Here is a 15,021-nt window from a genome sequence, read left to right as displayed (position 1 = left end):
CTGAGCTAAGGGTTTATTTTGTTTATGTGTGTATCACATGTATCACAGAAAAAAATGAGACTCTGTAGTGCAGTCCTTTTCATAGCAAACATGACTTCTCATCCACTCGCAGGCAGGATATGCCAAACAGCCTACTGGCCAAAACAAGTTATCTGCTCCTATTGCAGAAATATTCTTTGGGATATATTTGAGGCATTATTTAGTTCTGAGCCTTTAGTAAAGGTTCATCCAGTTTCGTGGAGTTGGACAGCATTGGAAATAACTTAAGGAGTGAGCTGAAATTAGTTTAGTTTGCTCCATGCAGTGGTGTTGTTTTTCTTCCAGAAAAATAATTAGCTCTATTTCCCACCTTTTTTAACCACTATGGTTAAATTGTTAGGATTCAGACTGAAATAGTTCAGAGTGCAGAGAAGTTGTTTTAAGATGTTCCTTATTAAGTACAGCTTAGTTGTAAGATCGGTTCAGCAGGGGAGTAAGAAGCCCAGAGAGGCTGTAGAATTTCCTTGGAGATTGTCCTGTAAAGGCTGAACAGGCATTTGAGGGACGGTTTATGTATGGAGGTTGAAATACAAAGAAGCTTTGTGCGCAGGAGAGGCATCTGCCTGAAAGCAGTGCTTTCTTCGAAATGTTTTGCCGCAACATCTCCCACTGCTAAAGAGGCAAGTTGCTTTTTAAATTGCAGATTGGCATGCCTCCTTGGCAGTGTGAGATGCTGTGGCAAGAACTTCAAAGAGAGCTCCAGCTGAGTGTGCATGGTCCTAGCCTTCACGTGCATAGAGCTGCTTTGGATTGAGGCCAATGCACCCTGCCTTAAAGTATCAGATGGGAATCTCTTCCAGCTCAGATTATAGTGATCCTTTGAGGAATCACTTTCGTTTACAAGATTTTGACAGGCTTATATTCTTTATCAATAGTAATAGCTAGGCAATCTTAATTCCAACTGGTAAAAACTAAAGGATTGTTGAAATCATATATACCAGTGCAAGAAGTCTCCACAACGAATTGTTGCAGTTATTCACTGTAGCAGATATATACAATCTTCTTTCAACCACTTGCCTGGTCGCCTTAGGCAAATAGAAATTTGACATAGGTGCATGAGGTTGCAGAAAGGAAATGGAGTGTTCAGCCCCTCTTTTAGCAACCACCTGCATTTATTTGCTGGACAGCAGGGGGTTATTCACCTTCTCTCCTTCCAGCGTGGATAACAACCCAGGGTTTGGCCCTTCTGCTGACAACCCATTATAGGGTTGTAGGTTAGGAAGCCCTCCGTTCCCCACTTGACAGAGAAAGCAAGCAGGCTGCTGGCAGAGGCATGGAGTGCTTCATTCCTTCTCCAGCAGCCTGCTGGGTTTCTGTACTGGGTGCGCAGGAAGTGAAGCTCCCTCTTATGCATCCATCATTGCAACTGAGAGAGCTGGCAGCAAAGTAGAGTGCTCCTTCTCTCTGCCTTCTGGGTTTTTGTGGTAGACCAGGGATGGCAAAGCCCACCACCTGCAGGCAGTTTTGAAGGCTGGTCAGGGCCACCAACCTACCAATCACCCAACCTCCTAGGATGGCAAAATTAATGCCAGTGGATCAGCACAGACATATCTCTTATCTTAGCGCTGTCCCACAGTTCTAAGATTGGAGATAGGCCTCTGCATGGCCTTTGAGGGTAAAAGTTAGAAGCAGATGCTTATCTTCAATCTTAATGTTAAGTAACACAGTGCCACACTTATCTCTGATCTTAAATACTGTGGGACTATAACACTAAAATCAGAAATAAGAGATTGGGAATGCCCAGGGCATGGTTTGCCCAAAATGACTTCCTGGGCCAAGTTCAGAGGTGGGCCTAATTAGGCTCATGGGCTGGAGGTTTCAACTGCTGTGCTTAGTTACTCAGCAGGCGAAACTCCTACATTTCTTGCATGGGCACACGGGAGGCTGGGGGTAGATCTAGAACAATTGGCATGACAACCTGTTGGATCCACAGAAAGGAGTATCAGCACTTAGTCGTCCAGCACAGAAACACAGCAGGTTGATGGTGGAACCTTGACATGCAGGACAGGCTTTGTCTCCCTCACAACTAGCATAAAACACCATAGACTGTTGGAAAAAGGGGCAGAGTGATCTGACCATTTACCATGACTTCACGGAGCACTCAGCATAGAAACAAGTGAGTTGTTGGAGTGGGAAGAGAGTGCTCATTTCTAGTTAGTACAGTGTTTTGCTAGTCTGTTTTTTAGTCACAAGAGAGGCTGGGAAAGGAAGAATGGAGTGCTTTGCTTATTCTCCACTAGCTACTCCTGTGAGTAAAAAGCAGGTGAATGCAGGATATTGCCAGGACTAATTTATCAGGCTTGGTATATTTGGGTGATATATTTCCTCTTGTTGCAATACACAGACATATTTCACGCTGCAGAGTTCCTAAGGGACTTGCTGTATCTTCCTCTAAACTTCTAAATAGGGGTGAGCCAATTTTCCAGTGCAGGCAGATGTATAGCTACATTCCTTTATACAGAAAATTGCTACTAAGCATGAAAACTCAGATCAAGATGCTTGATTAAATTTTCAATAGTTTGTCAGAAAGTTACAACCATGTTACTTTGTTCCACATGCTGCACAGAGAAAAGGGGAGTTATTGGCAGCAAGGGAGACAGTCTGGACAATTTTGCTAGTCTAAGCTTACACAAAGATTAAGTCTGTCAGAGCCCTCTGTAAGGTAGACATCCCAAATCCTGCTGAATGTCTAGTTCTGAGTCCTGCCTAGAGCATGTTTTGGTAATTCTCCTTTGAGGCATCTATGTATTCTTCCTTTGGGTCAAGGTTTTGAATGTAAGTGTTCCATCAAAATCTGAACTCATCTAGGTCAGCTATATCATGTTCTGGCTGAACAGTATATTGATCTTCTGGTATTGCAGCTCTTTCTGAAAGTGTTGAGAACTACCAGCCTGTTGAAGACGTGTTTCCATTTTTGCTTTTGTTCAAACTCATTGACAAGAATATTGCTGTTGGTGCTTTCAGCACAGCATTTGCTGGACGTTGTGATCTTCAATCCATTGTTTTCAGAAGTTTGAAGAAAAGTCATAATTCTTCAGCTATCTTTAGAAGTGTATTATGAAAGCACTACCCTTCTCCCATTTGTTCATGAAACATATCATTTATATCAGCTACCCTATTTTTCACACAGAAAACCTATGTATAAGGTGGTAGATTGGCATGCAACATATAAACTGTCAGGTGGGACAGTTGGGGTGCCCAGATATTCATGGGAAATGACCATTCAGCTCACCAAAGCTTCCTATTGTGTAGCACAGGAGTGGGGATCCCTGAGTTATGGGTTTAATTAAGCTGGGAACAGATCCCAGTTTGGCTCATAAGGCCGTTTTCTCCAAACCACTTGCCCCAGTCGCACACTTGACATCATATGTGATGTCAGGTGAGGGACGGGTGAAGATGCTACTGATTGGCAGTTAGAGCAAGCCAGTTGGGGTTCCCACTGGGTAACTAGCTAGCCAATCCTTGAATGGGCTTGCAAAGAGTCCTGCTCAGCACTCTGAATTGCCAATGATCAGCTGATCAGTGGTACAAAGCACTCCATCACCTGTCACCATTGTGACATTAGGTGATTAACAGGTGGTGTTCCCACTCACCTGTCAAATTTGGCCTGTGCAGGGTAGGGGAGATAAGGATCTGGCCTGCTACGTAATTCCAGTTCCCTACCCCTGTTGTAGCAAATGAGAATGAGGCAAAACACAAGTGTACGCAATCCCACCTGTGTTTGCTGTTCCCTGTTCTCTATTTAGGAATTTTCTTATTTCAAGCTGCCTTTACACTGTGGTTAGGGATACTTGTTCCCTGCAAGTCAAAAGTCAGTTTTCTGCCTTGAGAAAAGAACTATTATGCAAATAGCACACATGGCAAGAATTCTGATCACTTCCTCATTGATCTGTAGGTTGCTTTGAACATTTCAAGCAGAAATATTGAAATGAAGAACCTCTTTCCTTACTGCATTTTTGGCCCAAAGAAGACTGTACCATGGAAGTTGAGCACAAAATCTATACTTACATTTACATTTTACACTGTGTATTAGAAGTTTTTTTAAAAAAAGAGGGCTGCAGTGTTTGATCAAATAGGTTCATCTATTAACCTTCCAGACCATTAAAAAAGTGCCCCTGATTAATTAGGTGCCATTTTAGAAGAGAGAGCCCTTCTCTCTCTCTCTCTCTCTCTCTCTCTCTCTCTCTCTCTCTCTCTCTCTCTCTCCCCTAAACTGGTGCCTGCCATTTTGCTTCCCTCTTCTCTATTCTGTGTCCTTGTGGACATCAGATGGAGAGATGTTGATGGAGACTTGCAGATCCTTGGAGTGCCAGCACCTTTGTCTCTGGAGGGCATTGGTGTGGCAAGGAAAAAGGATTATTCTACCCCACCACCAAGACACTGGGCAAGTCTAGACAGGTTGTAGTGCTCCAGTTCTGCAGATTTGCTGCGGAGTGAGCTCCACTGAAATCAGTAAACCTTACTTTTGGATAGTTTGTTTCTGAAAGCATCATGTTCTCTCCCTCAGAATTGTTGGTTCTGTGCATTTTCAGATTTATACAAACTTGATGAAAACTTGTATGATCATTAACGAACTACTTTGTTTTGTCTAGGTAATGAATACTCACATAAGCTACCATATAAAATAATAAGAATTCTAAATTGTTGTAAGCCACCTTGAGTAGGTTTTTTTTTGTATAGGGTTGGACATAGCTGTCAGTATACATAAAACATACATAATATATTGACTTAGCAGAGCACAAATAGAAGAAGAAGAAGAAGAGTTTGGATTTGATATCCCGCCTTTCACTCCCCTTCAGGAGTCTCAAAGCGGCTAACAATCTCCTTTCCCTTCCTCCCCCACAACAAACACTCTGTGAGGTGAGTGGGGCTGAGAGACTTCAAAGAAGTGTGACTGGCCCAAGGTCACCCAGCAGCTGCATGTGGAGGAGCGGAGACGCGAACCCGGTTCCCCAGATTACGTGACTACCGCTCTTAACCACTACACCACACTACACCATTTAAAAGCATAATTAATCTTAGCAAACTCATGCTGTCATTCACAGTGGAATTTTTTTTAATACATCATGATATCAGTGACACAACATGGGCACTTTCAGATTTACTTTTGACACACAAGATTTGCTAACGCTAGGAATATGGTGGGATAACACTGGGATAAGTTTACGCTAGGAGGTCAACCTCCTAACTCACTGTTGGTTGCTCAGAACAATGCTTCTGCTTTGCCTCTGCTTCTTGGGTGCATATATCAGTGTTGTAGTAAAAGCTCTCGCAGAAATATCTTTGTGTGTCTCATCCTCTTTGTCTGGCTTACATTGAAGTTTCCAGAGTAACCATAAATTTAAGAGAATTTTAGAAATTGTGTTAAATTTGCATTCATACTACTAACTTGTTCATTTGATAAATAAGAAACTATGCTCTTCAGTTGCTGTGACTCATTCTTCAGAGGAGTGTTCATATCATGTCATTTGCCTTTTGGGCTGGCAACAGGTTTTTAGTTGGAAGTCTTTGCCAAGGAGGAAGATTTTAGATAATGGCCATTCAGAACTGGGCTACTATTTGGCTGAATGGCTGCTATGACTTGCTGCTTTTGCTGCTTCCTTTTCAAGCTTGTTGCATTGTCTGCTAATGACTGCTTTTGGTCTTCAGTGCTAGCTGTATTATTTTGGGGTCTCTCTGGTAAGGTCTTCTCAGTAGGGAACCCCCCCCCCTAATCCAGCAGATGTAGAGTATGCAACCCAGGAATTCCCTCATGACCTCTGAACCTCTTGGGTGCAAAGTGATAGTGGCAGTATCTTTGGAATGGTGAGCCCTTTGCAAGTATTCAGGGCTAGGGTAAATGCCCAGCCTCATCACTCGGGAGTTACCAGTGTTTGGTTTGCGTCATAGTTTTAATTGCATTCTGTACTTGGTCTGCAGTAGATATTTTTTCAGAGCTGGGTTGTGCTGTTGCATCCCCCCCATTGTACTAAATGATTTTGCAGCTGAATGTTTAGGTGGGTATTAAAATAGGTGAAATATACAATGCACACACTGCTGCCTTCAAACAAGAAACAACCACACATCCCTGGGTTGTTCCCCAGCTCTTTTCCTGCTTAACTCAGCCTGTTACAATGCCTGCCTATTTTTCTACCAACTACTCTGTCCCCCTTCTAAATAAATTTAGTTGTAACTGAAGCCAGATCAGCACATGCAATGGAATTAAGGTGGAAGAGGCTTAATTTAGTAGAATGTACAGAACCACTTCAGACTGCAAGTGTAGAATCATGAGTGCACCCATACATAAATCACCATGCAAGTAAAAAACTAACACAATGTGGGCGGTGCTAGAAACTTTCTCCCAGATGTGCATTTATATATTATTTATATATTATTTATATTATTTATATTTATATTTGGGTTTCAATAGGAGGGAACATTCAACAATAGATATCCCCCACCTGCAGTCTGAATTCTTGTCAGCCACTTTTTCCATCTCATTCTACTGTCTTTCTGGATTGGGCCCAAGTCCCACTGAAACCCATGAAAGAAGTTAAATACTATTCATTTGAGCCCCGTTGTATTTAACGGAGCCTAGTCTTGTCAAACCTTTGCCTCTGTCTCTCAGCCCCCTACGTTCCAGACCCTCTTTGACTAAACACCCTTAGGCTTGCCCCCTTCCTTCTGCTTTCGTTGTGCTGTTATTCTGTCCTTAGACTCTGTATTTTTCCCTTTCAGCCATACTGGCCTTTCGTTTAAACTTAGAGTAGTTGTAATGTGTACTCCAGGCATCTTCCTTTGGAGCAGCACTTGACAGAAAAGGGGTTCACATGATTTGCACACAAGTGACAGCACAACACAATTATATATTAGCAATTTTTATTATACCTTTCTTCCAAGGGACTCTGGGTGCCTGGTCTTTTTCCTACAATCCCCAATTTTATTCTCTCAGCATCCCTGTACATGCAGATGACCTTTATTCTCTGTCTGGCTTCGCCCCTGCATCCCCATAAATGCATCCTCATAAATCATGAAAATGGTAAATCTAGTACCCGCTTAACATTTTCCCCCCCAGTGATACTAAAACACAACACATGCAAAAGGAAGCACTTGTGACACGCTTGTGCTACAGAATTGAACCCCACATGGGCAAATGGGGGATCTTGTAGAAATAGGTCACTGCAAGAGAGAAATACACTAACTGGCAAGAAGCTTTGACGTTTGGGGGTGAGAGCTGATCCCAGGGAATTACTCCAGCCATTATGAAGTTACTTGCCCATTCCTTGAATTAGGTGGACTGACGCTATTAATAATTATTTCTTCCTCTGCTTCTTAAACTTAAAGGATCATGTATAGAAGAGGAAGCTTCTATCATCACAGTGCCTAGACGTGATGGCAGTTAAGGGGTTTGAAAGGCATATTTTTACATTGATCTCCCCAGTACAATTGTAACACATAGAAACATAAAAATATATTAAATGTTAACGCTAGTATTTGTTCCTGAGATCAAATATAACTGCATCGTGGGCTAGTGATGGCTGACTTATGGGCGGTTCTTCTGGTATTTCTTTCACTATAAATAAATCCATTAGCCTGTGGAATAGCAAGCACTAAGATTTGAGGTTATTGCACTAATTGTGACAGTAGAAACTAGTATGGCGGAGTAGTGATGACGGTCTTATGAAGCAGGTTTGTGGTTATTGTCCCTATATTCCTTTTTGGTGATGAAATTTCATGTGTACATGTTGGATGATACCCATTGACTACTGTGGAATTACAGAATGCTTAACATTAACTGCTGTTCAACCATCTTATGTTGTTGTTGGGTGATTTCTCCTTAGCCAAAGACTGACCTCCCTTGCTCAGAGTGATATGTCTAGTCCTCTGTCGTCTGAAAATGCTGAGTCTTATACTGGACCAAGAAACACACCTTAGTCTCTGTGGAGAACTGCACTAGTGGGTCTTTCGTATATGGAAACTCTGCTTTTTTTATGTAATTGTTGCAACTGTTGGTAGTCATAGTGTCTCCAAAGGCTGAAACAGCACAACTGTTCATTCCACTCTACATGAGCTATGGCATTTATATCAGGAGTGAAAAGAGTGGAAGAGGTGGGGGAATGGGGGGGGAGGGAGAGAAAATTTTGCTTCAGTTGGGAAGCAAGCATTGCTCTCTAAAAATGAGAACTGTTCAAAAAAGTTTAATTATTGTATACTTTTGGTTTTTTGCATCTGTATTGCTCATCTCATGCAATAAAAATGTTTAAATAATGTGTACTTTTATAGCCCTTTTATTGTGATCTCATAGATCATAACATCGGTTCTATTATATGGAAACCCACAACAATATTGGAGACAACTCACATTTCTGTTAGTGAGGGCAGGACTACAGCTTAGCTGTGATTTCATTCAGACTCGGTATTTTGCAATCGTACTCAGGACCTGCCTTGCTTCCATTAATTGAAACTGTGCTACTTAAGAACTTCAAGGTATTTTTCATCTCCTACTACTGTAAGTATAGATAGCACAATCCTACCCAAGCCCTGTTCTGTTTACTTCAGAGGGCTTCCATGGTCTTCCCACTCATACCTCTCCACACATACATTCCTGCCAGAACTTTGGTCCTCCAGCTGTGCCATCCAAAAGTCTGTTCCCTCAAAAGACTTTCCTTTTGTCCCTTGCTGCCCTGCATGCTTGGTATTGTTAGTATCTCCCAGAACACCTGGAGTTTCCTGTGCCCAAACCCCTCTTCAAAATCCACCTGCCCTGTAAATCATTTGGCACAGCCCCTTGATTCCCATGCCTTGCTGTAACTCCACCTGTAGCTAAAAGTGTTCATTGCTTCCCTAATTACCCTTCCTCCCCTCCCTGCCCTCACTCTGTTTCCCGACTCAAATTTTAGAAGGTAGCCTCCTCAGGGCAGTGAATTGACCTTTTGCAGTCTGTAAAGTGTTATGGCACACTGATAGTACTACTATATAGATCAATTAATAGCAATTGCAAGGAGAACGAATTTTGTTCCATAAAATGGACCAACTTCTTAGAGAAAGTACAGTGGTACCTTGGTTTACAACCATAATATGTTCTGGAGGTCTGTTTGTAAACCAAAACAGGTTGTAACCCAAGGCGCACTTTCGCCAATGGGGCCTCCAAAAAACTTTTGTTCGGAATCCCCCCCCCCGCAAGGGTTGTAATCCAAAAAAAAGTTGCACACCGGGACACGCACTTCCGGGTTTGATGTGTTTGTAATCCAAAACATATGCAAACCTAGGTACCACTGTAGTAATGCTACACTTGAAACAAGTAGAGAGATGGCTTCTTTAAAGTACAGTGGCCCATTATTAGGATAGGCCATTGAAAAGGACAATACTGAAACCATGCATCATCTCAATTTCCTCTCCCCCCCCCCACCTCCCCAGGTATTTTCAACTCCATAAACTGTAATTATATATTGTGTGTGTGTGTGTGTGTGGAATAAAATAAAATCTCAAGTGGGTGAGCACTTCAGTGTTGGGAAATGCCTTGTGGGCTAGAGGGCTGTAGATTGCTGGCATCTTTTGTTTGGGCTGAATTAACCATCATGCTGCATAACACAGTAGGGTCTCTGCCCAATTGTCTTTCTTGCTATGAGTAGTTACCTCAGTAGCCAGGCGAGGAGAGCTCCTGCCTAGAAATTTCATGCAACTCCAAGGCATAGCAGCCGTTCCATCATCGCAGGAAAGGAAAGCTGAGTCTATCCTGGTCCCAGCTGGAAAACACCTCAGAATACTTAGGAGACTTGCCTGGTATGAAGATACAAGAAACTGTTCTATCACAGAGGATACTAGAAGAGGTTGGGAAAGATGGCAGAGCAGGAATGGGAAAGGCTGGCTACATTTTTGGTATCCTTTTTAGAAATGCATTTGTGATTGCATGCCAAGCATTTAAGTCACAACTGATTTGTCATGTTTGTTTGTTTTTTTGGAGGAAACAAACCCCGTACCCAACCTCGGCTTTAAATTATGTGTTCAAATATAACTGCTGACTTGTGTTCAAATGTGTTCAAATATAACTGCTGACTTCCTTTGCTAAACATTTACATCTCAGCAAAGTTGGTTAGAAACAGATTCTAGAATTGTACTTTTTTTGCTTCCTGCATAGTATAATTTGCCAACTTTTTTAGTTAAGAGGAAGTGTATGTCATCATAACTTCTGAACTACAGACGCTTAGCCATTTCATTTTGCCATCACAGAAGTCAGTAGTGTGCGTATCCCCACCACCATCACCACCGTTCCAGTTGGAGTTTTATTATTTCTACCATACAACCATATATAATCTGTTTCCCAAGGCAAATGTAAACAGTTGTTGAGACTCTGAAGGTATGACTATTTCTCAGTGATAGTTCTCAGTGTTCATCGAATTATGAGTTAATTGTTTCAGTTATAAAAATAAGATACTGAGTTATGTATTAAGAAATCATCACTTCATTAGCTCTCCCTATTCCTTTATATGCAGATTCTTGGGGGTGCATGACAAATATTGCAAGCAAAATACGAGGCAAACCTTATCACCCATTTTTTGTGCAATCAAGGTATTGTAGGGGTTTGGGTCATCGTTATTCTGCCCATTATGTTACTAGTTAGAAACCAGTGAATTTGGTCAATCTTAACTTAACATTTCACTTGTCACTAACGCATGCATGTTTGCGTTTTATAAATTATTGTGTTTTGTGTTGCTAAACGTTTAAAGTCCTCCTAAGGCAAGATAACATATTGTAGCAAGGACCATCTTTGTGGTTTTCACAGCTCATCTGTGTATATCTGTAACCTTTGAAGGGCATGTTTTTCAAATAACATGAATTCTCTTCAGAAAGGAAAAATCTGGGTGATTGTGCTGGAAATACCAGGAACATGTGTAGAACAGTCTGTATAGCACCTTTGTGCATTCATGTAAATGCCCTGAGCAGCATTGGGCTTTGTGTGCACAGTGTTGCTCACAGCACACAAGTACATCAACAACAAAACATTAATTTCCAGTAGTACGCTTAAATTGAATGCTATTGTGAACATTACCAGAAAATAGAAAAGAAAAAGAAGTCACTCTTATCTTTTCCTGCTTCTATCTTCTCCTGCTTCTGCCATCCTGTAGGAAATAAGAATTGTGAGTGTATGTGAGCCCAGGTAATGTATGGAATACATGAGTCTTGCTAGTGCATTCCCCATAGGTGTTCCAGGCGCATTGCCATAATAAATAAACCAGAAAGTCAATATAATTCAAATAATGGAATGTTGTTACCCACCATATGTACACAGTACAACCACAGCACACATGCATTTTACTTGTGTGAGTTCAGTCATAAGTGCTTGGCTATGGTGGTGGTGGCCTTCCCGGCGATGGTTGCAGCAGAGGAGATAAACAAGCAGGGAAGCAACCAAGGCAAGCAGACAGAAGAAGAAGAAAGCTGCAGGAGAGAGAAGAGAGGCGCAGAGAGCTGCAGGCAGAAGAAAAAAACTGGAATGGAGCCACAGCTCCTGTCTTCCCTCTGCATTTAGACCTCTTAGGAATTGGATACCATGACCATGTCCCCATATAAACTTGGTTTGTTTATTATTTATTTTATAATATTCATACGCTGATTGCAACCCCCCCCCCCAAGTGGTTTACAAAAAGGTTGCAATCCCTCCCCCGGCCCCGGGCAGTAAGAATAAGTATGTGCTGTCTGTTTCTAAGACTTTGGTCTCTAAACTTTTTAATTTTTAGTGTTCTTTGCGGTGGTGTCCCTCTGCTGATTGAAGACACAAGGATACAGTGGAGGCTTCTGTCAACAGAATGGGAAGGGAGATTATACTTGCTGATGCCCCCCACTAAAAAAATTGCTCCAGAGGCTTTTGTGGGGGATGGGGGAGCTTTGAAACAGTATGGACAGTGGCATGGGAGAGGGGGAATCAAAGGAAATGGTTTAGGTAAAGGAAAAGAAAGGATTACAATTAGATTAAATTAAGGGTGAGGATTTGCTGAACTAAATATTAAATTGGAATGCAGAAAGGGGAGGTATGAGGAGTCGGCGAAGTAAGTTTTAAGAGAATAAGGATTTGAAATTATATTTGTCTTTGTGTGTGTTTGTTTGTATTGTGTTTGATTTTATAATTTGTGAAAACTTAATAAATATCTTTTTTTAAAAAAACCAAAGGAAATGGTTTACCTCTCTGTTCTTCAGATGGAAACCTTCACTGGACAAAAGCACTTCCTGTCAGTGGAAGGACACAATTGGACAGAGTTTCATTCACTGTATGATTACAGTGGTACCTCGGGTTACATATGCTTCAGGTTAAAGACTCCGCTAAGCCAAAAATAGTATCTCGGGTTAAGAACTTTGCTTCAGGATGAGAACAGAAATCGTGCTCCGGTGGCACGGCGGCAGCAGGAGGCCCCATTAGTTAAAGTGGTGCTTCAGGTTAAGAACAGTTTCAGGTTAAGAACGGACCTCTGGAACGAAGTAAGTACTTAACCCAAGGTACCACTGTACAGTCATACCCTGGGTTACAGACGCTTCAGGTTGTGCATTTTCGGGTTGAGCACCGCACCGAACCCGGAAGTACCGGAACCGGTTACTTCCGGGTTTCAGCGCTTGCGCATGTGCAAAAATGCTAAAACATGCATTGCGCATGCACAGAAGCACCGAATCACAACCCACGTATGCACAGATGCGGCGCTGCGGGTTGTGAACCTGCTTCCTGCACAGATCACGTTTGCAACCCAAGCATCCACTTTAGTTCCTTTTGCAAATTAAGCAGTCTTGGAGACCAAGATTCAGTGCTATATGCAAAGTTATTGAGGGCAGACGTACAACTTCACTTCTACCCAGAACTTCCATTTGGTTTTTAATTCCATCTTCTGTACCCCATTTAACTGAATGTCTAAAGACAAGTCCACTTGAGCATACTGCCCCATCTCATGCCAGTGTTGCCATTATAGAGCTGCCAGTTGGTAAATATAGTTGCTAATGAACTTGCTCAACAAGTTGGTTTTAGAGTATTTTACCCCTCGGTAAGAGAGAGAGAGAGAGAGAGAGAGCGCAAAGGCTGAAAAATGGACGTTTTTAAATGTTTATAAACAGGCTCTTGTTGAAAAAGGAGTTTTTCTCTCAACGCGGGCGTTTGAGGGTCCTGTGGTGCAAGGTTTCCTGTCCGCTCATCTTCACAAAATACGTCTGCAGAGCAGTTTTTTGCTGCCTGTGTCCCTGCAATGTGACACTTCACAAATCGACCCAAGTTTATTTCCTTTAAATGCTTTATCCGGCAAACACATCCCCCTCGCTGTTGGGTGATTTTTGAATTAGCTTTAGAAAAGATTACATGGATAAACACAGCATTGTCGTGGTTAATAGAAACCTGTGCAGTGAGGTCTATGGGCTGCAAGATCGGTAACAGTGCCAATGACAGTGAAGTATGGCCTTATCGAAAGGAGAATTCATAAGAGGCTGCCCTGGGACACTCCACTACTGTCCTTCTGTGTATCCTTACAATGTTATCTGTCCTCTCAGTACGGAGTATCAAATGTCTGTCATGAGTATAGAAATTAATTTAATGTCACCTGAAGACATGCAATTAATCTTTTGGAGGTTTTCATAATACCTTTACAGAAAGAGTTGCCAGTTTGGCGGATTTGGATTTTGGGTTTTAGTCAAAGATAAGGAAAATTAATTTTTCATCAGGGTTAATACAAGCTAGAAGGGCCACAAAGGCTGAGAGAGATGGTTGGGGAATTTGTCAAGTGTTGTCACTCTGGAATAATGCTGCTTAACGCCTGATAGGTGTAATCAAGAGTTGAGATTTCTATAGAAGGGGATTAATCAATTTGCTCACTACAGAATGCTTACTGGTGATATCGCTCATTCGCGGGGTTTTAAGAATTAAAATAAGATTTGATCTGTCAAATTGCAAGAAGCTCTGACAGTATCAATGGGGCAGTTTTTTATCAGGACATCCTCGAAGCATTTGTTATAAATAAATTTGTCTGGCTAATATTGGTGGCAAACAAACTTCATCTTCATTGTGAAACTGTCAGGGTATCCGTGATAGAGTGCACAGCATACAAAATTCTGGCACTCCTTCAAAGGTCTTATTTATTAAAGAATGCATGTTTTTTACAACAATGCGTGGTCTCTTAAGTTTCTGGAGGTAATTAGTTTAGATTTCTGCAAATAAACCATTGATCTAGAGATGGTTGGACCTCATTCTTTTATGTTCTTTCTTGTACAGTCCAGCTGGACTTTCAAGGTGTCTTCCAAGTCGCAAATGACAATAGAAAGTTAATACAGTGGTACCTTGGTTTGCATACATCTTGGTTTGCATACGTTTTGGATTACAAACATGTCAAACCCGGAAGTGTGTTTGCAACTTTTTTTTTATTATTCCTTTTTTTTTTGGATTACGAACAAAAAATTTTGGGAGGCCCCATTGGCGAAAACGTGCTTTGGGTTACAACCTGTTTTGGTTTACAAACGGACCTCCGGAACGGATTATGGTTGTAAATCAAGGTACCACTGTACCACATAAGTTCAATATTAAGCTATATGTCAGTGTGTAATACCTTTAGTTTAGGAATGTCTTATACCAATCACTGAAAACTGGCAAGATCGTGGTGTGTGGTTTTTTTTGTAACAAATTACTTGTGATACAATACTGTTTTATATAATAATGGGATGAAGGCATATTTCTTGACTTCTCATTGTTTGCATTTTAAATCTGTAGGATCTGGTATTTTGCAGATCAACAGTTTAAGAATTGACACTGACTAGAGCGCTTGCCCTTTTAACTGTACTGTCTCACACCTAATCCTGTTCTTGGTTTATCACTTTGAATATGAAGAATAAGAATATATTAAAGGTCATCTGAAAATACTGGTCTTGATTCAAAATGAAAGTTGGCTTTCAAGGTTTGAAGATCAGCAAATCTACCAAAATAGTGCTAATGTATCACTTGGTTATTGGCTCAGTTCTAAGGCTTGCTCTGTGGGCAGATAAT

General features: G+C 41.5%; 1 protein-coding gene across 5 annotated transcripts in view; it reads left to right on the top strand.

Annotated features, from left to right (window-relative positions):
- Positions 1-15,021, top strand: part of RBM33 (RNA binding motif protein 33) — an 88,122-nt gene that overhangs the window by 52,744 nt on the left and 20,357 nt on the right. The window contains exon 16 of one of the 5 annotated variants that reach the window (XM_081163496.1): positions 7,860-8,286. The exons of the other annotated variants lie outside the window; for them this stretch is intronic. Coding sequence (XP_081019622.1) covers positions 7,860-7,889 — 30 coding nt within the window. The 3' untranslated portion in view covers positions 7,890-8,286. Of the gene's footprint in view, positions 1-7,859; positions 8,287-15,021 lie in introns of those variants that run through there. 5 annotated transcript variants of the gene reach the window in all.

This window comes from Podarcis bocagei (genome assembly GCF_964188305.1).
Source record: "Podarcis bocagei genome assembly, chromosome: 12".
Taxonomy (NCBI): Eukaryota; Metazoa; Chordata; class Lepidosauria; order Squamata; family Lacertidae; genus Podarcis; species Podarcis bocagei.
Note: the sequence above shows the minus strand (reverse complement) of the source record. Positions and strands in the feature narration are given on the sequence as shown.